This window comes from Pelophylax lessonae (assembly GCF_965119305.1).
Source record: "Pelophylax lessonae genome assembly, chromosome: 6".
Taxonomy (NCBI): Eukaryota; Metazoa; Chordata; class Amphibia; order Anura; family Ranidae; genus Pelophylax; species Pelophylax lessonae.
In genome coordinates this window covers 179,950,598-179,973,050 of record NC_138773.1, presented here as the reverse complement: position 1 = coordinate 179,973,050, position 22,453 = coordinate 179,950,598, and the positions used below count along the sequence as shown (strand labels likewise).

At 45.3% G+C, this 22,453-nt stretch overlaps 1 protein-coding gene across 2 annotated transcripts in view; it reads left to right on the top strand.

Annotated features, from left to right (window-relative positions):
* Nucleotides 1-22,453, top strand: part of NAB1 (NGFI-A binding protein 1) — a 64,762-nt gene that overhangs the window by 14,451 nt on the left and 27,858 nt on the right. For both annotated transcript variants that reach the window (XM_082260572.1, XM_082260573.1), the window contains exons 2-3: nucleotides 1,668-2,506; nucleotides 22,124-22,257. In XM_082260572.1, the coding sequence (XP_082116698.1) occupies nucleotides 1,688-2,506; nucleotides 22,124-22,257 (953 nt within the window). In that variant the 5' untranslated portion in view covers nucleotides 1,668-1,687. The remainder of the gene's footprint in view (nucleotides 1-1,667; nucleotides 2,507-22,123; nucleotides 22,258-22,453) is intronic.

Here is a 22,453-nt window from a genome sequence, read left to right as displayed (position 1 = left end):
TGCTGAGCCACCTGGAATGCTTGACAGTTCCCTGGACAATTCCTTGAATGATTCTGCCTTGAATCTTGTTTGTCTTGAACTTTGAACTCTTTGCTCCTCCCATGAACTTAATGATTTAAGCCATGTCTCTGCACTTCCTGTTTGCCAGATTATTGTGCTCTCTCCAGCCAATATCTTGCTTTTGTTTCTCCTGCTGCTGTCTGTATCTTCGCTACCTACCATTCATTACCGAACTTTGGTTTGTTCCTTGACTACGCTTCTGTTTAATCCCAACCTTCAACTATTTGATACTGACCTTTGGCTTGTTTCTCAACTACTCTTCTGCTTTATCTCTGCCTGCTATATTAGCTACTGGATCCTGGCTTGCTCACCTCCTGGTGGGGCGATCCTGAAGACTGTGACCTGGTACTAACATGCAGCAAAGCCCATCTCCATCATCATGAGCTCTGGAGAATACCGGTTAGTACCTAGACCCCGAACCTCAGGTAAACTCGTGTCATCAGCCAGGATGACCTGCATGTATACCTGTCCCACTTGTTGGGGGTTGCTGCTCCACTGTTACAGCCACTGACCTCTGAGACTGACTCCAGACCATGACACTTTTACAAGCAGGATTCCCCTTAAGCTGGGTACACATGAGCCAAAAATCAGATGAAAACGGTTGGCTCAGCAGTCTGTGTGTACAGCTCTTCGTCCAACAGTAGTCGGTCACGCGACCGACCTCTGTTGAATGAGCATGCTAGAAAACCAACGTCCAATCAAGTGGGGGGGGGGGCATCCACCCTGGAGAACACAATAGCTCAGCAGGGAAATCCCCACATGGATGTATTAGTACGGCGATCTCTACGTTTTTTTTTTTTTTTTTGTGCAGCCCACTGGGTTGAACGAAAAAAAAAACATCTTGTGTGTACCCAGCATAACCCTCTTGTCTTGAATTGTATCGTTACTGTACTGGCTCCCTTTATTTTGGAAAGCTCTGTGCAAACTGTTGGTGCTATGTAAATCTTGTACAATAATAATAAACTATATCTTAACCCAACAGGGTAGTGATTTGGTCTTGCATTACTATGTGTTTGCCATTAGGTTGGGGTAAGGGCAATGCCATTCCTCTTGTTTAAATAAAATATAGGTGAAATTGTTATGTTTATACTAGAGCATTTGTGTAGCATTAATGTTGTGCAAGCACTTCCCAATCACCAATTCTGTGTTCCATGTCCCCTTTAAAATGGCCCCCTGCAGACCTATAAATGCAGTTCTTTGGCCAAGAATGAATTTGGCAGCAAAAGTGCATCCAGCTGTTATCCCAAACAAAACTTAGGGATTGTTTTCTTCAGCTTCTGGGCTCCTGAGCTACATTCAACACCGATGCAACTTCCACATTTGGAGTTGCCAGGAAAATGTCTCAATTACATGATCCCATTTCCTCCAGGTTAAGGGGACAGTACAACAGCAACAAATGAAACTGATCACATGTTATTTACTTCCCGCAACAGTAGATCTGACTCATACTGATATCAGCTACCAATATGTCATAAGGGATTTTGGTTAGAGTTGAATGAGCACCCACAATGCTTGCAATGACAAATCCATTTAATATATATTTTTCCTGGTTTTGGCTTGTGCACTAATTTGAAAATGTTTTACATAAAGGCTTATTATTTTTTCAGGGTTATCCTGCTGATCAAAGATGGCAACTTCATTACCGCGAACTCTAGGGGAACTTCAACTTTACAGGATACTACAACGAGCCAACCTCTTGTCTTACTTTGATGCCTTTATACAGCAGGGGGGAGATGATGTCCAGCAGCTCTGTGAAGCAGGGGAAGATGAGTTTCTTGAGATAATGGCACTTGTTGGAATGGCTAGCAAACCACTACATGTAAGAAGACTACAGAAGGCCTTAAGAGATTGGGTTACCAACCCTAGTCTCTTTAACCAGCCTTTAACATCGTTACCTGTCAGCAGCATTCCAATCTATAAACTTCCAGAAACATCACCTTCTTTGTTGGGACTTAACTCCAGCAGTTACGAAAGGAACAATAATACTAGAGAACCACACCTGAAAATTCCAAAGTGTGCAGCTACAACATGTGTTCAAAGTGTGGCTTCCGGGAAATCAGAAAGCATGTGTAGTTCCCCATTGCAGGTTAGCAGCGAAGCCAGGCATTGGCAAAGTCATCAAACTACAGAGAGTGAACACAGCCTATCTCCAGCTGATCTTGGCTCTCCAGCTTCACCTAGAGACACAACTGAGACATTGGATGCTGCTGCTGCTCTGTCTGTAGCTGAGTGTGTTGAGAGAATGCTACCTTCATTACCCAAAAATGACTTGAATGAGGTTAAAGAACTGTTAAAAAATAACAAAAAGTTAGGAAAGATGATCGGGCATATCTTTGAAATGACAGATGAGGATCCTCGCAAAGAAGAAGAAATCCGAAAGTACAGCGCAATTTATGGCAGGTTTGACTCTAAAAGGAAAGATGGGAAGCACTTAACTCTTCATGAGGTAATCAATAGTATGTTTTATTTTTCATTCCTTTAAGATTGGTGTATTTATCTATCAAAACGTATAATGTATTTTACAGGAAAAAGAGACACATATCTATATGACCTTTTAAATATCTAGGCTACACGGGTGTTTTCTGGGTGATCTTTAGTCATTTTTATGATTAATTTTTTTTTTTTTTGTTTTTGTTTTGTGGCTTACACGACTAAAGAAATCACCATGCAACTCAGCCATTCTCAACCAGGGTTCTTTGGAACGCTAGGGTTCATCCAGTGATGGCTAGGGGTTCCTTGAATTCTGGCTAACTGACCCTCCCATCTGATGGTTCCTGCATAGCTCCAGGTCCAACATCACTTGGCAGAGCCAGCAGCATGACTACAAAGGTGCCATTCTGATCAACCTGTATGTAAGTGGGCATTCTCCCCACTTACCACCGACCAGTGTAAGGGGGGTTTTCCCAATGACTCCCAATGGGCTAATCTTACCAGGGGTTCCCTGAGACCTGAGAAATTATTTTAAGGGTTCCTCTGGGGTAAAACGGTTGAGGAAGGATGATCTAACCTAAAGCTAAACAGCAACTCCAGGCAACAACAACTTGAAAGATAAAACACGTAAATTATGTATAAATTTTGTGTAATTTCTACATAGATTTTTCATGGAGCTTTCACATGACATTGGAGACCAAGGAATGGCTACACAACATAATTATTTTACTGGTAGGCCATGACCATTATTACTGCTTTTACAAGACTTAATTGTTTTACTTCGGTGTAAAGGAAACTGAATACATACTTTCAGTAAACATTAATTTAAAAAAGAAAATAAGTTACAGGCCTAAGAACTAACCCAACTTCCCACTACCTTGGTGTTATTATATTGAAGAGACTGTCCTGGAAATGGTACATGGAGAAAGATAGCGCTGCAGAGACTGAAGTTAGTCATAGACTAGTAAAATTTTGTTTCACATTTTTCGTTTTCAGAACCTTTGATTTTCTATTTGTTAGTGGGGGATGTTCATTTTTGACCCCGACGTTGAGAAAATTCTAAGCAGATTGTACATTTTTTCCTCAAATTTCTTACAGTTATTGTAGTTTTTGTATAGGAAAGTCCACTTCCAAAATTGAACGTTAAAAGTAAAGGAGATTTTGAAGTGCTTCAAGTATGTCCAAGTGAGATGTGGATCTGTATAGCTGTGCTGTGCTTGTTCCTCTTCAATTTGGTTAGATCCGGTACCTTGTGAGGGATACCATGTATCACGGGATTATGCTGTGCAAGTCATTGATGGCCCACTGTACAACCCATGAGTCTTCAGTAGTGAGAGCCAGTGCCTCCTCACAATTTTTCCTGTCTTCCTCCATCCAATCCAGGGCTCCGAATCAGCTGCAAAGGGTGCGCTGGATCGCTTTTCAGAGGGTAGCTGGGAGGCGCTATGTTACCTTCTCCTCACTTGTTTAAATCTGGAAATGCCAAATCACCGCGCTACAACTGTGTGCATTGCACATGGTTGTAGGGCTGTTGTGGCGCAGCCCTATTACCTTTAATTGGTTGCGTTCGGCATCAGTACTGCCCGCCAAATTTGATAGAGGGTGTAATTTTTGCTGCAGCATATGTACAACCCTTAGTGGCTGCATGTCTTTGTTTTAGATGGGTGGCCTGCTTTAACTTCTCCCTGGCCACATGTCTGAACAAGCCGATAAGACGTGCTTTAATTTTAGTTTCTTATCCAGGGAGATCATGTATTCTCCTACTCCTTTTTTTTATGGTTGATAATTTAGTGATCTTTAGGGCCCATTCAAATCAGATTCAGTTGTATGCATTTGTGACTGCATTCTAACTGTATAGACATTTCAAAATCCAGGTTATCCTATGGGCATATTTTACAGTGCAGTGAAAAAAAAAGTACAGCATGTTTCAAAGGCAAAACCTTTTTTTTTTTTTCATTTTGGATGGAGTAAGGTAAGGGCTTTAACCCTCCCATAGCATAGCTCCGTTCTGAGTTATGTTATGAGCGATTTCTTTCCTTTTAGCCACCGGTCTTTTTAACCCCATGAGAGTGAGACCCTGAGCGGAAGTCTGCTTCAGGTGCGGAGTCGGATGATAGGATCTCTCTCATAGAAAAAGGCTGCTATTACGTGCCTGTTGTTTGTTGTGGAGTGAGATTCCAGGTGATGATCGTGACTGGAATGGGATGACAGAAGTTCATACCATAGAATGTCTATCTGATATTGCATACCTGTATCCAACTGTTGGTGAGTTTATTTACCAAAGGGAGAGGTTTTCCACAAGGTGTGGTGATGGTCTTCATGCAAGTTTTTTTTTTCCAACCAAACCTACCCTTCCTTTGATGAAATTACCCTTCTCACTTAGTGCTATGGACTATAATTTTAAATTTTTTAGTTTTTTATATCTAATTCTCTGTGGACTGATATATGCGATTTACTTCTTTTATTTATCAGCTATTTGAAAACTGTAAATAGTGCTGCTAATGCTGGCATCTCTTAGGAGGATTAGCATATTTGGTGTTGTATGTATTTATTTATAGCAGCAGATTTTGTTGTGTCTTCCAATCCTCATTGGTTGTTTTGACCTTATACTTATTGTGTCACCCAATCTATAGTGATTGTTTTTTTTGGTTTTATATTACTAGTCAGAAGCGCTGGGTGGAGGCATTTTTTAAGTGCTTTCATTTTTTCTGTATTTGATGTGATATTGACTCCCAGATACCGAGTGGATGTGGTCCAGGTCAAGGGAAATGAGGGGTCAGCAGCTTGTCTAGCTTGGGAGTCAATAGGAAGGATTTGAGATTTTTCCCAGTTGACTTTCAGCCCAGAGAGGGCCATTAACCGGGAAAAAACATTTAATGTTGCACAGAGTGAGGGCCCTGGATCATTAAGAAAACGTATAATATCATTAGCATAAAGAGACAGTTTTTTGGTTATTGATCCTACTTTAATACCACTAACTTCCATGGATTGTCCTATGGCAGAAGCTAGAGGTTCCATTACCAACGCAGATAATGCGTGGGGACATGGGCACCCCTGTCTCATTCCCCTATTTACTGGGAAGATCTCTAAGAGCATGCCCCCAAGTTTATTCTGGGCCACTGGGGATTTGTAGAGTATGCTAATCCATTTACAGAAAACAGGGCCAAAACCAAAAGCCTTCAACACCACTAACCTATAACTCCAGTTCACTGAATCAAAGGCCTTTTCTATGTCTAATGACACCAAAACCCTACTCTGTGAGTCTGAAGATGGAAGTTGTAGATGGGTAAGCACTCTTCTTAGGTTAATATCAGTTGACTTCCCCGGCATAAAGCCAGTTTGGTCTATATCTACTAAACCCGGCAGAACCCCTATCAATCTGGTGGCAAGAACCTTGGTGAGTATCTTGAGATCATAATTTAGGAGATATATTGGTCTGTAGGATGAACAGAATAACGGGTTCTTCCCTGGTTTCGGAATTAAACCTTTATGAGCTTGATACATTGAGGGGGGTAAAGAGGCAGTTTCAAAACAGGCTGTGTAGAGGTCCTAAAGTCTGGGTGCCAACCGCTTAGTCTCCAGGAAGGCATTCTGGCCCCGGGGTTTTTGCAGCAGGGATGGAGGATATTCCCTTTTCAATTTCAAGTAATGAAATTGGAGATTCTAGAGTAATAGTCTCTTCCGGCGTTAAAGAGGGGAGAGAAAGACTCCGAAGCTCTGGGAGTATATCAAATTCAGTAGAAGTTAGGGGTTGGCTGTATAGGTTTGCAAAAGAGGTGCTGAATTCTTTTAGTATGGTTTGTGGTTCAGAAGTACATTCTCCAGTATCCAATTGAAGCTCAGACACTGCAGTCTGAAAATGGGGTTCCGCCACCAGATTAGCCAGAAGCCTGCCATTCCAATCTCCAGATTAAAATATCCGTCCCGCCTAAATTCTGAATTTGCTTTGTGTTAGATTGGTGTAATGGAGTTTTATATCCCTTCTGGGCCAGTACCAGATGGGCCTCTGATGTAAGCTTGACGGCGAAAGCCTGGGCTGCGTCCATTTCACATTTCTCCAAATGAATTGTTTGAGTGGCATATTCATTTCTGGTAGCTTTAATTGCTTTCATTGTTGAGATATATTCTCCCCTTACGGTTGCCCTAAATGCTTCCCACACTACTATTTGAGGGGCAGAATCAATATTATTGGACCAGCAGGAGTCTAGTTGGGGAGAGATTAGCTCATGGATATTTTCATGTTGTACCCAGCGAGGAGCTAACCTCCACGTACCTGGATCCCTGTTATTACTAATTTGTAGACATAATTTCCAGAGGCGAATAGTCCGACAAACCTGTTGGAAGATAGGAAGCTTTAGACAATTCCTTTTAAAACTGGGGAACTACCAAATGCCAGGTCAATACAGGAATTCGATCTGTGTACTGCCGATAGATGGGGGAAAATGATTTGGAATGGGCATGTTTCAGTCTCCAGAGTTCTGTAAGAGTGAAAGTTTGTGCCCACTGCAGCAGATCCTGGTCAGCAGATCTTTGTGGATTGAAGGTGTCCTTAGTAGGATCCAGGATAGAAATGAAATCTCCTCTGAACACATAATGTGTACTTTGGTAGGGAGCCAATTTTTAAAAAATTGTCTGTAGTAGTGAGTAGTCAACAGGCGGAGGCAAGTAAATATTAACAAAGGTCCAAAGGATGTTATGCATGCTCAAGAGTAATATAATATAACGGCCTCCAGGATCTGTAATGACTTTATCAACCTTACACAACAAAGATTTATAAATCAAAATAGCTAACCCCCTTGCATAGTGTGACGGTACTCACCGTCACTGGGAGTGAAAGACAGACACTAGGTGACAGATACCTAATGGGCACCGAGAATATGGTTTGGATAACTTCAAATGGGAGAGTAATATTTATCAACAATATCTCTCAAGAAATATGAAGATTTAATCCCACTTTACACTGTGAGACCTATAGCCTGTTGCCATGAAGTCTTTGACTCCTAAATAATCAAAGCAATGCTTAGATGTGTATTGAGATAATGTGTATTGTATTCCAGGAGCTTGAGGACGGCCGTCTGCTACTTAATTGGTTCAGGTTGATTGAATAATTGTCATCTGTTAGTTGCTGAGTGGAAATAGTATACTGTTTGTGTTGGTTGTTCTTTAGATATGTTAATTCTATTTCTGTATACGATTTTATCTGCATAGGATAATGTAATCATGCAACCCCTTTCCTGATGGGGTAATTTGATCAGGAGGGGGATGTGCTCATGTGTGTATAAATTGAGTGTGAAACTGTTCAATAAATGAGAAGATTCTAGTACAAGCTAAGTTGTCAGCTAGCTTTGTATGTAGGGTGGCTGGGAAAATCTGATATCTATGTTCATGACTGGGAGGAAGCACAGTGTGGGTCGGAGTTCCGTTACACATAGGAAGAATATGTGGCATGGAATGCCTGTTTGACCCAGGATCTGCGCAGTGCCAAAACCCCATTTCTTATGAGATGCGTCTCCTTCAGAAACAGAATGTGTGGCTTATGGGAGTTTAGATATTTGAACAGCAGTGCTCTTTTCAATTTGTTGTTAAGACCCCTAATATTCCATGAGATCAATTCAAGTGGCATCATAACCATACTGACTAGCAATAAAGAGTATTGGCAAAGACCATTGCCTGATATCAACCCTCATGAGCAGCATCCCCCAGTCCTGAGGGGGCATAGAGGCAGCGGGAGAGATTTGCAAAATTAGGTTATGATATAGCAAACAAGTAGGAAATGACCAGGGAAAGCGGAAAATTTGAGCAGATCGTCCTAAATTAAAACAGACATGAAAAATTCCCTACTGACTAGCAACATCCCAACTAAACTGGCTAAGTCATTTTTATACCCAAAACAAAAGTAACGTCTCTTCTTTTATTAAGATAGAAGTTAAAAAAGGAACTCTGCGGTTAACACCAAGTCAGCTTCTGTGGTGGGGAAGTAAGCCGATAGACATTCATAGAGCTTGAACTGGATAGCTCCCATTGCAGGACCAGGAAAAGTGAACAAAAATATACTGGAATAGACACCAAGGTTCTAGGATCAAAAAAAAAAAAGGGGGAGGGAGGGAGAATTGGCTATGAGGATTTCCAGTTAGGAGAAATATGGATCTATTCTTATTTGGTGCAGTACTCAATTCGTCTCACCCACTGGGAGGGCACAGAAAGAATTGCCTGAAACTGCGGGCTGCAGACCAACTACCATTCAGGACTCCTAAGACAGAAGACCATCTGCAGTAACTGGGTTATGTTCCAAACAATACAGGTAATCTTCGACACGTAGATAAGAGCAGGAAAAGGACAAAAAAAAGGGGGATATGCTCTTCTTCTCTCTTCCTCTTTCCAAAAAAATGTTGTAGTAGACTAGGGCCAGGTTAGGAATACTAACTCTTCTGCCTCTGCTGGGGTGTCAAAAAAGCGGACAGTGCCTTCATGTTGTACTTGCAGGCGGCTTGGATAAAGCATACTGTATTTCACATTCTTCTCAGGAAGCCGGCATCGGAGGTCTGTGAACGTTTTCCTTTTGCGCTGTAATTCTGCCGAGAAGTCAGGAAATAGTAGTAAGGACGAATTTTTATACCGCAGATCAGGATGTTTACGTGCCTCCGAAAGGATCTGATCTTAGTCTCGATAGTTTAGGAATCTGACCAAGAAGGGACAAGCTATGTTCCCAGGTAAAGGATGAGCAGTCAGGACCCTGTGAGCCCTTTTTACCATGTAGGTGGGGGAAACGTCTGTTATTTGAAGGAGGTGTTTGAAAAAGGATTCTGAAAATTCAGCTGGGTTCTCACCTTCCAATCGTTCCGGGAGGCCAATGACACGTACGTTATTCCGGCGAAGATGATTTTCTTTTTTTCAAATTCTTTATTTTATTTAGAGGTTAGAAAACATAAACAATGTGTAAAGTGCAGTAAAACACCGGTCAACAAAAAAGTAAGACAGAGTAACCGATAATATCACCAGCAAGTGCAAGAGACATAGTCTCAACATCAAGTTACACAAGGAAAACATTGTGCATGTAAGCTTATCACATTTTAAGAGTATGACCGAAATCAGGGTGGCCCGCTGAGCAACCGAGTATAGGACAAGTAAGGTTAGCCCGGTATACTGGCTTGCTAAAGCAAAGCAAGGACCACGTGCATGGTCAAAGGCCATTCGGTCAGTGGAGTAACGTAGGCATTAGGGGGGGAAACAAAAGAGTACAGAACTGGAAAAAGGGAGAAGGGAAGGGACATAGCCGGGAAGGAGGGTAGACATAGAGGAAGCACAAAGTGTAGGTATGATAGGGAAGCAAGTAAAAGGGGAAGTCGGAAAGAAAAAGTGGGAGGGGAAAAAAGGGGAGGGAGGGGATAGACAAAAGGTCCTCAAGGTCATTAATCCATTTCACCGTCCGCAACCAGAGGGAAACCGTCGGGGGGGTCGAGCTCTTCCAGCATAATCTAATGCATGATTTCGCTGCATCCAGAAGGTGTCGCAACACAGAGCGTTTATATCATTTACGAAGATGATATTCAGCATTATTCGTAATTCTGTTTCAGTAAGGCGGCCTCTGATTTTGTCAAGATTATTTTTAATAAGGTTGCATTCCTCTGTGAGGCAATCCATCCTGACTAACTGAGAAGTCTTGCTGTGTTCTATGGCTGCCAGGATTGTGACCGTGTTGTCCTGGGGAGAGGAGGCAGCTGCTCCGGACTCTGTGCCTTCCATGTTTAGGTTAGCTAGCAGAGCCTGCAGCTTGGCGGCTAGGATGGGGTCTGACCTTGTGACAGGGGACGGAGGAAGCTGTTTACTAGGTGTCGGAGCACTGGAACGGCTTTTGAAGGCTTCCCCGGATACCTGAGATTCCGCAGGCACTGGCGTGAGAGGAAATCATTGCGACCTGGTGTCTTTGACAGAGATCCCCGGATGATATCAGGATGTCAGGAGCTCTTCACAAATACATCCGCCGCTCTCTACATCTGGCCACGCCCCCTAAAAAGGGTATCTTAAAGTGTCAGAGTGTCTCATAAGAAAAGATGGGCAGAGGTTCACCAATTTGTGTAAAGCTGCATCTAAAAATTGTCAAACAATTTTAAAACAATGTTTCTCGTAAAATTGAAAAGACTTTAAATATATCATTATCTACAGTACATAATATCACCAAAGTTTCTGAGAATCTGGAAAAATTTCTGTGCACAAGGGACAAGGATGAAATGCAATATTGGATGCCCATGATATCCAGGCATGGGCTCAGGAATACTTCCAAAAATCACTGTCTGTGAACACGGTTCACCATGCCATCTACAGATGCAAGTTAAAGCACCTTAATGCAAAGAAGACCCATATCTGAACATGACTTAGAAATGCTGCCATCTTCTCTGGGCTAAAGCTAATTTAAAATGGTCTGTTGCAAAGTGGAAAACTGTGGTCAGGTGAGTCAAAATTTTACATTCTTTTTGGCAACCATGGGTGCCGCATTCCCCGAAGTACAGAGGAGAGGGACCTTCAGGCTTGTTATCAGCACTCAGATCAAAAGCCTGCATTTCTGATTGTATGGGGGTGTATTAGCGCATATGGAATGGACAGCTTGCACATCTGGAAAGGCACCATCAATGCTGAAAGATCTATCCAGGTTGTAGAGCAGCATATGCTACCATCCAGATGATGTCTTTTTCAAGGAAGGCCTGTCCCAACATTTTTGAGACATGTTCCTGCCATGAATTTCAAACTTACCTTAATTTTTTCTTAAAATGGTACATGTTATCAGTTTAAACATTTTATATGTTTTGTATTGTGAATAAAATACGGGTTTATGAGATTTGCAAATAATGTTTCTCTTACGTCCTCCGACAGTCGCCGCCATCTTCATATTCGTCACAATGGGGTATTAGACTTTGCTCCGTAGGAGTAGCTAGGCAACAGAATATGTCAATATTAAAGCTTTTAACATATCCCCACCCCAGGGGGTGGTCCCCTCAGTCTATACCCTCCTGCTTCCTGTTTCCTGCTTCAGTTTCAATGTCTAGCTTGTCAGGAGTAGCTGGATCTCTCTATGCTGGGGCATTTTGTCTCATCTTCTTTTTTTGATTTTTGTTTGAGTTTTTTCTCTCTCTTTACTTAGCTGTTCTTTTTGTCAGCATTAGTTAGTTCTTCTGATGAAGAGGATTCGTGCGGGCTGGGTCTCGGGCTGAACCCCCTGGTCGCAGGATGTGGGTCAGTGGCTTCCCAGCCTGCCATTGAGCGTTCAGCCAGGTAACGCTCCTGGCACAGTGAACGACCCATCCCTGTTCGGTGCAGGGATGATTGGTGAGGTGGCTACCTCACTGGACGCTGTGCGGTTTCTTAACCCCGATTTTTTGCGTCCTGGATGCGACTCTCCCTGCCTCATGCGCAGCGGCTTGTTCGCCTGTGCGGGTTCCCCACGCCATTAGGAGGTAAGTGTATCTATGTGGGGACCTGTCTGTTGGGGGGGTGTCAGTCTGGGACTGTGTTACCCTGCCTGTGTTTCACACTATTGAAATCCCTGTCTCTCTGGCTGCATGCTGTGGGCTGCAAGGAGGGGGGGCTGTGCTGCACTGTCTGTGTCAGTTTGTGTATGTGTGAACGGCTGTGTGCTGTGGGGCATGATTATTATCATGTTTGGGGCACTTTCAGCGACCGCTGCGGCGGTCCGCCATGTTTTTACATGCTATGCTGTGTTTAGTCCACCTCGCTGAGGTGGAGGAGCGGCGGTTTCGGCGCCAAACGGCGCCATTTTGGCAGCGCTCGCTCCGGCCGCATGGTATCACTGCGGGCGGCCATTTTCTTGTAGCCTTCCATAGGCTTTCATGGAGCGCCCTGTGTTGCATCGCTTCCTCTCCCTGGGTGCACCGATCGAGGCGGCAGCAGCAGCGATGGTCTCTACAGGTTTTTACCTCCCTATCCCTTTATCCTTGCCTGTGTTGAGCCTTTTTCTCCCGGTGGGGGTAAAGATTGTGCCAGTGTGTGTGTGCGGTGGGCAGCGCTCGCCGCGCTTGTTTAAGGGGCAGTTAACCCTTTACTTTCCGGCTTATCATTGGGGCAATGGATTCTCAGGGAAATGGATTTCATACCACTTGGTGGGTGACCAAGGGCTGTTTTCCCCCCCAAGGGGGGATTTGGCTGCGGTTGTGTCTAATCTTGCTGCTCGGGTGCTAATGCTTGTGGCTGCTCAATCCACACAGCGAACCAGAGTTTTCAATCTCCTCTGATCAGAGGGTGCTGGTGATGGGGCTGCTATAGCTGGGGTCTCCTTATCGGGGTCCCGTTCCTCCCTGGGTCTTGTGGGGTCCGGGGTGGAGTCTGAGGTAGAAGGGGTGGATAATTCTCCCCCTGGCTCGCCTGAAGAGCTTGCACTCATGGATGAATTGGTTGCTTCTATCAAGCAAACACTGCGTTTATGGGTTGAACCATGTCCTCCTGCTGCCCTGGCAGCTTATGGGACGCAGAAAGACGCAAGACATCGCAGGTCTTTCCCTGCACTGATGATTTTCAGCGCACTGTTAAGAAACAATGGTGCAATATACGCAAGCCTTTTGCTGTACCAAGTAGGTTCAAGCTGCGTTGTCCTGTCACGCCCGCTACTGATGAGCGGTGGTGTGTGCCACCTCAGGTGGATCATGCGGTGGCGGTTTTGTATAGGTCCACTGCGATTCCTGCAGAGGATACCCCGGTGTTCCGGGATGCTACGGGCAGGAGGCTGGAGTCTCTTGCCCGTCATTCTTACTCTATTACGGGTTCTATGCTAAAGGCTCTATTTGCTTCGCTTATGGCAGCCCAGGCTGTCGCGAATTGGACGCAGGTACTCAGGCGCGTCCTGGTGGCTGATTCAGCCTCACCGGCGACATTGGATTTGGTGGATCAAATCCATCAGGGTGTCATGTATTTGTGTGATGCGGACCTGGATATAGTACCGTTGGCTGCACGTGTACACAGTGTGGCGGTATTGTCTCGCCGCCTGGTTTGGTTGAAGTGTTGGTCTGTGGACCAATCTTCGCGCAAGACCTTAGCCAATCTGCCCTATGATGGCTCTCCCCTTTTTGGCGAATCCTTGGATGCACTGATAAAGGGGGTCACGGGTGGTGAGAGCACGCTCCTGCCCCAATCCCACCAGGCTAAGGCTGCTCATGGTATGAAGCATGCTTTTTTTCGGCCCTCTCAGGGGTCCTTTCGTGCCTTTCGGTCGCCCTATAGGGGCAAACCATTCATAGGCCAAGGCTCCCAAAAGAAGCCGTGGTCAGGTAAGCATAAGTCCGGCCAGTCCGGATCCGCTGCCCATAACAATGCGGCCTGAAGGGGCGCCCTCACCCAGTTCTGGGGTGGGGGGACGCTTGCTCGGTTTTTCTTCAACCCTGGTTGGCCCATGTTCGGGACAGGTGGGTTCAGGAAATCGTTCGTTCTGGTTACAAGATCGAGTTTTCTCTCCCGGCCGGAGAGCAGATTTTTTCCCTCAGGTGGTTCCGGTGCCTCATCGGGACAGATTTCGGGGGTTCTCTTCCAATCTGTTCACTGTGCCCAAGGAGGAGGGCAGGGTACGTCCAATTCTGGACTTACAGGCTCTGAACCGCTTGTGCGGGTTCGCAAGTTCCGCATGGAATCCCTGCGGTCGGTGGTGGCTGCCCTGGTTCCGGGGGAATTCATGGCTTCCATCGACTTGAAGGATGCGTGCCTTCACATCCCGTTTTTCGAGGGTCGCCAGAGGTGACTTCGAATTGCCATTGCGGAGGATCATTGCCAATTCGTGGCGTTACCTTTTGGTCTCGCTTCGGCTCCACGGGTTTTTTCGCCAAGGTGCTTGCACCGGTTTCTGGCTTTGTTGAGAGCCCAGGGTATCTCTGTCCTGGGGTATCTGGAAGTTATTCTGGTTCGGTCTGCGACCAGCCAGGGTCTGGAGGAGGACCTGTCCTTCACGATGCTGACTCTCAGGAGTTTGATTGGGCGATTGATTTTCCATAGTCGACGCTGTGTCCGTCGATTCGCCTTCCCTACCTGGGAATGATTCTGGACTCGGTCCAGGCGAAGGTCTTCCTACCGGACGACAAACTCAGGATTCTTCAGGAGAAGTCATGTCCCTCAGGGACGTTCCGTGCTTGTCATTCCGGACGCGCATGAGATGTCTGGGATTGATGGTCTCGGCTTTCGAGGCGATTCCCTTCGCCCAGTTTCACACGCGGGGTCTCCAAGCGGAGATCCTGTCCAGGTGGGACGGGCGACCGCAATCTCTGGATCCGGATTTCGTTGGGCCATCACACCAGAAGGGATCTTCTGTGGTGGCTCCAGTCCCCGACGGTGTCAGGGGGCAAGTCTTTTCGTCCTCTCTCATGGACGGTGGTCACCACGGATGCCAGCCTGTCGGGCTGGGGTGGTGTTCTGGGCGTTCTGTCCGCCCAGGGAACTTGGTCGGAGGCGGAATCCTCCCTTCCGGTCAGCATTCTGGAATTGCGTGCGATGAATCTCTGCCTTCATCGTTGGCCGGACAGGCTGCAGGGCTGTCCGGTTCGGGTGCAGACGGACATTGCCACGGCGGTGGCTTACGTCATTCGCCAAGGGGGCACCAAGAGGGCCCGGGTGGCTCGGGAAGTGGCCGACATTCTGTCTTGGGCCGAGACGCATGTCCCGGCGATATCGGCGGTTCACATTCCGGGGGTGGAGAACTGGCGGGCGGATTATCTGATGCCGCCAGTCCCTGGACCAGGGGGAATGGCCCCTCCGTCCTGGTGTTCTCCAGATGTTGTGCGCGACGTGGGGTCTTCCGGAGGTGGACCTGTTCGCGTCTCGTCTGAACAGCAAGGTGAACAGGTTCGTGGCAAGGGCACGCGATCCTCGGGCAGACGCGTCAGACGCGTTGGTAGCTCCGTGGCATCAGTACCGACTGATGTATGCGTTTTCACCGTTTCAATTGCTGCCCAGGTTCCTTCGCAGGTTGGTCTCAGAACCAAAACACGGTGATTCTTGTGACACCGGACTGGCCTCGCCGCTCCTGGTACGCAGACCTCGAGCATTTGGCGGTCGACGCCCCGTGGCGTCTGCCTCTTCGGGAAGATCTCCGGTCTCAAGGGCTGATATTTCATCCTGCCTTGCAGTCGCTGGCTTTGCCGGCCTGGCTGTTGAAACCGAGGTCCTGAGGGATAGGGGTCTCTCCCCTGAGGTCATTCACACTTTGATCGACGCGAGGAAATTTTCCTCGGGGTAGGTCTTTTACCGTATTTCGGAGGCCTATTTTGCCTGGTGTGAGTTCAGGGGGTCTTCACCTCGCCCGTGGTCGGTGTCTGGAGTGTTGTCCTTCCTTCAAAAGGGTGTTGACAGCGTTTGGCGCTGGCTACGATCAAGGGTCAGGTGTCTGCGATGGCCGTTCTTTTTTCAACGTCCTATGGCATCTATCTCCTTGATTGGCACTTTTGTTCGGGGGCATCTGGTCCCTCCTAGGAGGGTGCCTCTGCCTCCTTGGGACTGGAATCTTGTTCTGTCCGTGTTACAACATGGTCCTTTTTGAACGGATCGGGTAGATCTCGTTGTCTATGTTGTCCTAGAAGGTCACCTTTTTTGGTGGTGATCAATTCGGCACGCAGAGTGTCGGAGCTGGCAGCTTGTCCTGCCATTGTCCGTATTTGGTCACTCACTTGGTTAAGGTGGTCTTGCGACCTAACCCTTCTTTTTTTCCGAAGAGGGTTTCGGAATTTCACCTCAATGAGGACATTGTCTTGCCTTCGCCTTGCGCGAAGTCTAAACATTCGGAGGAGGTGGTGTTGCACTCCTTGGATGCTGTTCATGGCGATTAGGGTTTACCTAAAATCGTCTGAATCTTTTCACAAGTCGGATTCTTTGTTTGTCCTTCCGGGGGTCCTCGGAAGGGCGTAGCGGCATCGGCTTCTGCCGTCGCCAATTGGTTCAGACAGGCCGTTGAACAGGCCTATGCTTTGCGGGGAAAAGTTTCCCCTATGCCTGTGAGGGCGCACTCTACCAGATCTCTGAGTACGTCTTGGGCCTGTCGTCATGGGGCTTCTGTGGCCCAGGTGTGTAGGGCGGCGACTTGGTCGACCGTGCACACCTTCACTCTGTTCCACAGAGTGGATGTTCAAGCATCGGCAGATGCTTCCTTTGGCCGCAAGGTTCTTAGTGCGGCGGTCCCTTAGGGTCCCTGGTTTTGGTCCTTTGGGCTGTTTGGGATTTCTTTGTATCCCTGGGTTATTTGTTTTTTCCTGGGTTATTGCTCCCGTTGAGCAAATTTTTTCTCGTGTTGCCCGGCTGATTTCCTTCCTTTGGTAAGGTTACTTTCTTTGATGTGGAGACTGCGTTGCCTTTAGGCGCGGCTGCGTTTCCCACCCCTCATGTTTGCACTGCTTTGGGACGTCCCCATTGTGACGAATATGAAGATGGCGGCGACTGTCGGAGGACGTAAGAGAAAACTGAATTTTTGTAAAATCTTACCTGTAAAATTCCTTTCTCTGAGTCCTCCGACAGTTGCCGCCCCCGCCCCTCTTTTGGGGTTTAGGTACTCTACTGCTATTCCACTGAAACTGGAGGGTATAGACTGAGGGGACCACCCCCTGGGGTGGGGATATGTTAAAAGCTTTAATATTGACATATTCTGTTGCCTAGCTACTCCTACGGAGCAAAGTCTAATACCCCATTGTGACGAATATGAAGATGGCGGCGACTGTCGGAGGACTCAGAGAAAGGAATTTTACAGGTAAGATTTAAAAAAATTCAGTTTTTTAATGTAGATTTTACACAACATCCCAACATTTTTTGAATTGGGGTTGTACATCCAGACAGCTGGGGCTGCAGTTATCCTGGCTTTGCCTTGTACAGACTTCTTGGCCACAACTATCCTTGTTCCACTTGTGATTCCAGGAACAGGAATACGCTGGATTCTTGTTACAGCTGTGAGTTTTATCCTGTGTGAATGAGGCCTTAGATAGCACAGACTCAGGCATGTACACTCCCAACTGCCCTCCTACTGACCATGTATAGAACAGCATGTTGTAATAATGGAAGGAGTTACTGGAAAGGATAATCATTTTCTTACCTTTTTTTTTAGAAGACTTCAGGTGGGGCACGTAAGGTGTTGGGTCTGATGGTGCAGAGAATTGTGCTATGTGACAATTTCAGTTCTGCAATCCGAGCATTCCTAACAATATTAAAGTGGTTGTAAACCCCATTCATAAAAGTTGAACTAAACACATATATATGCAGTGTTTACGTATCTCTCTTCAAAGCTCGTGTTGTTTCTCTCTGGTGCTTCGTTCCTCTGTTATCAGCATTAGTCACTTCTGACAAATTCTACAGCACATGAGATAACATGAGCTCAAAATCTGTGTCAGGGAGGGAGCTTAGAAGGAGATTAGCAGTGAGCTTGTCTATTCAGGCTACAGCTCTGCATGTTCCTTCATTCCTCTGGCTATGTGGAGGGGAGATGTGTCCCTTTCCTCCAATCAGCTCTCGCACAGTGCAAGTCTAGTATCCCCACCCACTCCTATGTGCTGCTGAAAGAGGAAGAAAGATTTTTAACATGATCTGCACTTTCCAAGAGTGTGGAAAGGGGAAGACAGCAGATATATAAGTAAAACTTATTGTAGGAGGATTTGTTTTATCTCCGTGTATCATCTGAGGCTATTCACTTCACTGGATATATGTGAGGAATTACAACCACTTTAACCATTGTGACCGAGTATATCAAAGAGTGAACACATCCTCAAAACCGTCTAATCTTAGGGCATATCCACCCAATATGGAATGGTGTCCCCATCTGTCCACAACTTTGGAGCATAAGGGTAAAAAAATCCTGGAAACATTTTTTAGAGGCGTTCTTGTACTAAATACCAACCAGAATAAACCTTAACCACTTGCCCACCGCTCACATTGAGCGTACTGCGGCAAAGTGGCACGTTCCCGTCCAGCGACGTAGACCTACGGCGCTGGACTCCTCCCCCTGTAGGCGGCGCTCGCGGGCCGCCGGAGGCGCGCTCCCGCTGTTTTCATTCACAGCGGGAGTCGGGCCAGGGGAGGAGCAGCGGCGATCGCCGCTTCTCTGCCCCGATCGTCGGGGAATCGAGTGAGGAGATCCTCCCGCCTGTGTAAACAGAGCGGCGGATCTCCATAGTGACAGGGACTGACAGATCGGAGTGTTCAGCATAGCTGGACATCCGATCTGTCCCTGTCTCACACAGTCGCCTCCCCCCCCCCACACGTCAGTAAGCACCAGGCATACATTAACCCTTCCCTCTCCAATAAAATTAACCCCTTCACTGCCAGTGTCATTTTTACAGTAACAGTGCATATGTATTGCACTGATTACTGCAGTAATGTCACTGGTACCCCCAAAAGTGTCAAAAATGTCAGTCAAGGGTCCGATCTGTCCGCCGCAATGTCACAGTCCCGCAAAAAAAAATCGCAGATCGCCGCCATTACGCGTTAAAAAAAAAACACCAAAAATGACAAAAATTTTCCCTTCGTTAGTAAACGCAATAACTTTTGCGCAAACCAATCAAAATACGCTTATTGCGATTTTTTTTTTACCAAACATAGGTAGCAGAAAACAAATTGGCCAAAAATTTAAAAAAAATTAGATTTTTACATTTTTTTGGGGGGGAATTTCATATAAAAAAATGTTAAAAATATTGTTATTTTTTCAAAATAAACGCTCTTTTTTTGTTTATAGCGCAAAAAGTCAAAATCGCACTGGTGATCAAATACCACCAAAAGAAAGCTCTGTTTGTGGGAAAAAAAGGACGTAAATTTCGTTTGGGTACGGCGTCGCACGACCGCGCAATTGTCAGTTAAAGTTGCACAGCGCCGAATCGCAAAAAGTGGCCTGGACGGAAGACAGCAAAATCCTCCGGTGGTAAAGTGGTTAAAGATCGCTTCTACCAAGGTGACACGCATAATACCTTTACGAATATGAGTTTTCCTGGCTAGCCAGTCTGCTTCATCAAGGTTTAACTTAAGGTCTTTCTCCCATGCTAGTTGGTAGGACAGTTTGGAGGATAAGGCAACGAATAGTTTATACAGCGATGAAATAAACCCCCATTGCAACGTAGGTTGCAAACATCTATTCTCAAATATTGTCTTTGTGGCAAGGTCAGTGCTTTGTTTTTGGAGAGAACGTAAGTAATGTAGAATTTGTTTTAAACAAAAACTTTCTCAGGGTGGCTTTTCTAGATGCAGCATAAAATACGATGAGGGGCGTATGCCCTTACGATCAAAAAATTGGCCTATATAATCCCTTGTCCATCCACCAATGAAACTGTTGATATTGTAGGTCTGGGGGGAACAAGGGATTGTTAAAGAGGGGAGCAACCAGGATTTGAAGAGAGTGAAGGGGCCACCTCCTACAGGAAGAGTCCCATAAACCTATGGATTGAGAAGGGTCAGACTTACCAAAGCTTTGCGATGTCTGGAAGGGAGCCAAAGCATTAACTCTATAGGTGTGGGTGAGCTAGCTTGGGCCTCCAAAGACACCCAATCCGGCTGATAATAGGATTAGTGTATTTGGCACAATTGGCTCAACTGTGCCTTCAAATATTTACGGAAACCTGGAACTCCTAGACCTTCCAAGTCCTTGAGAGCATACATCACAGTGCGTGCTGTGCAGCTACCCCTAGTCCATCAAATAAATATGAAGATTTTTATTTGAGATTTCCGGATCGCTTTCAGTGGCACAGCTATTGGTAATGTCTTAGAAATTAATGTATGCTTGATGCACAAATAACTTTGTTGTGCTAATAAGTGCACTTTTGGATATTAATATATGCCAATCGCAATCAATCCCGTTGTGCTAAAAAGCACAGTTCTCAGCTCTTTTGTATAAGGTAATTAAGCATGCTTAGCAGTACCCAGTAATACAGACACAAAGGCTGCTATCACTTCGGATGCTCGATAGAATGTTCTGCTTAAAGTATTGAGCTCCGTTTTATTTATGGGACAAGAAAGGGACAATAGCAGGAAGGGATTGTTATACAACATCAGCCAATCAGTTCCAAATGTACAGTCACATGACACGCTACTCACATAGAATTAGCCAATGACACACCTGTATACATTCAAATATACAATAGAAAGAAGAGTACACGATTGTGAATGAGCAGAACAGTGTGCACGGCTTCCTGCCAGTGTGTGGAAATCCACACACCACAGTTAACAATGAAACCCACGTGTAGCGCAAAATCACGCTTAACCAGCGTGTAGAACCGTGAACGCTGCTCTGATCAAACTCATGCATGTATTCCTGCTACTACTACTGGCGTGAATCCCATTCAGCAAAGCTCAGAGAACAATGCCTAATAGGATTATACTACTGTTTCCATAGACGTAAGGCTATCTGCAGGGAAAGAGCAATGATGTTTCCACTATGGTGATCAGGCACAGTAGAAAGACATGAGCATGTATCCCTTCATAAGGGCAGATATCAAAACGATTGACTCCGCACCGCAATACACATAGATCTCTACCGGCAAACAGACCGTACACATCTAAGGGAAGGTTTTCACTGCCAGTAGTCTTTCCTCAATGCCGGTTCACCCGTACATGCTCTAATGAGCGTATTGCAAGCAAACCGACAACAGGAGCCATAATGACAAGCTAAATAAAACACATCCTCAAAAATGTCCACACTAGTCCTAATAAAATTTCCACAACAGTAAGGTACAGAAGTAATACAGCAATTTAGGAAAACTGTAATTTTAACTGATGCAATTCTTCCCATCCAGGAAAGAGACATATCAGTCCATATCTGTACATTTGCAAGAAGTTGATTAAAGAGGCCGGATAGTTAGCTTTATTAAGCATCGATATGTGAGGGGTAAGCTTAATGTCTAGGTAGGGCAGCGACACCTGTTGCCAGGTGAAAGAATATTGGGAGCACAAATGTTGTATAACCCAATCTGCAAAATTGACGTTCGTAGCTTCTGATTTTTCCCAGTTAACCAATAACCCCAAGGTCTTCTCGAAGTGCTTTAATAAATGGAACAAGTTTGGTGGGGCCGTATGAAGGGAAGTAATAGAAACTGAGCACATTTTATTGGGAAAAGAATGTATTGTGGGGGCAGCTCTGGATTAAAGTTGTTTTTTTTTTTTTTTTTTTTAACCTCTGGGAGGGTATATAAATAGCACAGAGTTGGGCTTTAAAGGGTAACTCAAAAACAATTAGCATTAGTCATTTTCTGTAAAATGCAATGCAATATGTCTACCTGGAGGCATCCTATACACCCCCCCCCCCCAGATTTGTAATTTTCTGCTTGTGTGGTTGGCTCACTAATTTTCCCAGAAGTCTCAACTTAGATACAATTCAGATTTTTGGCATTCCCTGCAACAAAAAATTTATTTTTGGTGAGATACTCCCAAAGGAAAATCATTGTCTAACAGAATGTGTTAAAATCCCTGCAATGTGCAGCGATCACCCAGAGGGGAATGTTTTTTTTCTCAACAAAAGTGGAGTTACACTTTAAGGTAAACTGAGTAAATATGCTGATTTTAGCACAGTTGGGGTGTTTACTGGATAACATAAGTATCTCCCTGAATATTTTCACTTTATGCCTGAAATTGTTTTTAAATATGTTCTGTAAAAAAGCCTCTACATTGAAACTTTTCTTGTGTGTTGCAGCTAACAGTGAATGAAGCTGCTGCTCAACTTTGCATGAAGGATCTCGCTTTGCTGACTAGAAGAGATGAACTTTTCACACTGGCAAGACAAATTTCCCGGGACGTAACCTACAAATACACATACAGAACTACAAAGTAAGAAATAAATTGATGTGATAAACAGTTGCCTCCTACCCCCCGCCCTTTCATCCAAATTGTGTATTTTGTTAGTATTTGCAATATACAGTATATAGCCAAAAAATGCTGACATATTACAAAATCTATAAAACCACAGTATATGAAATAGGTCCACTGAAAGGAAAAGCCCCCTGCCTTGTATATCTGGTTTAAA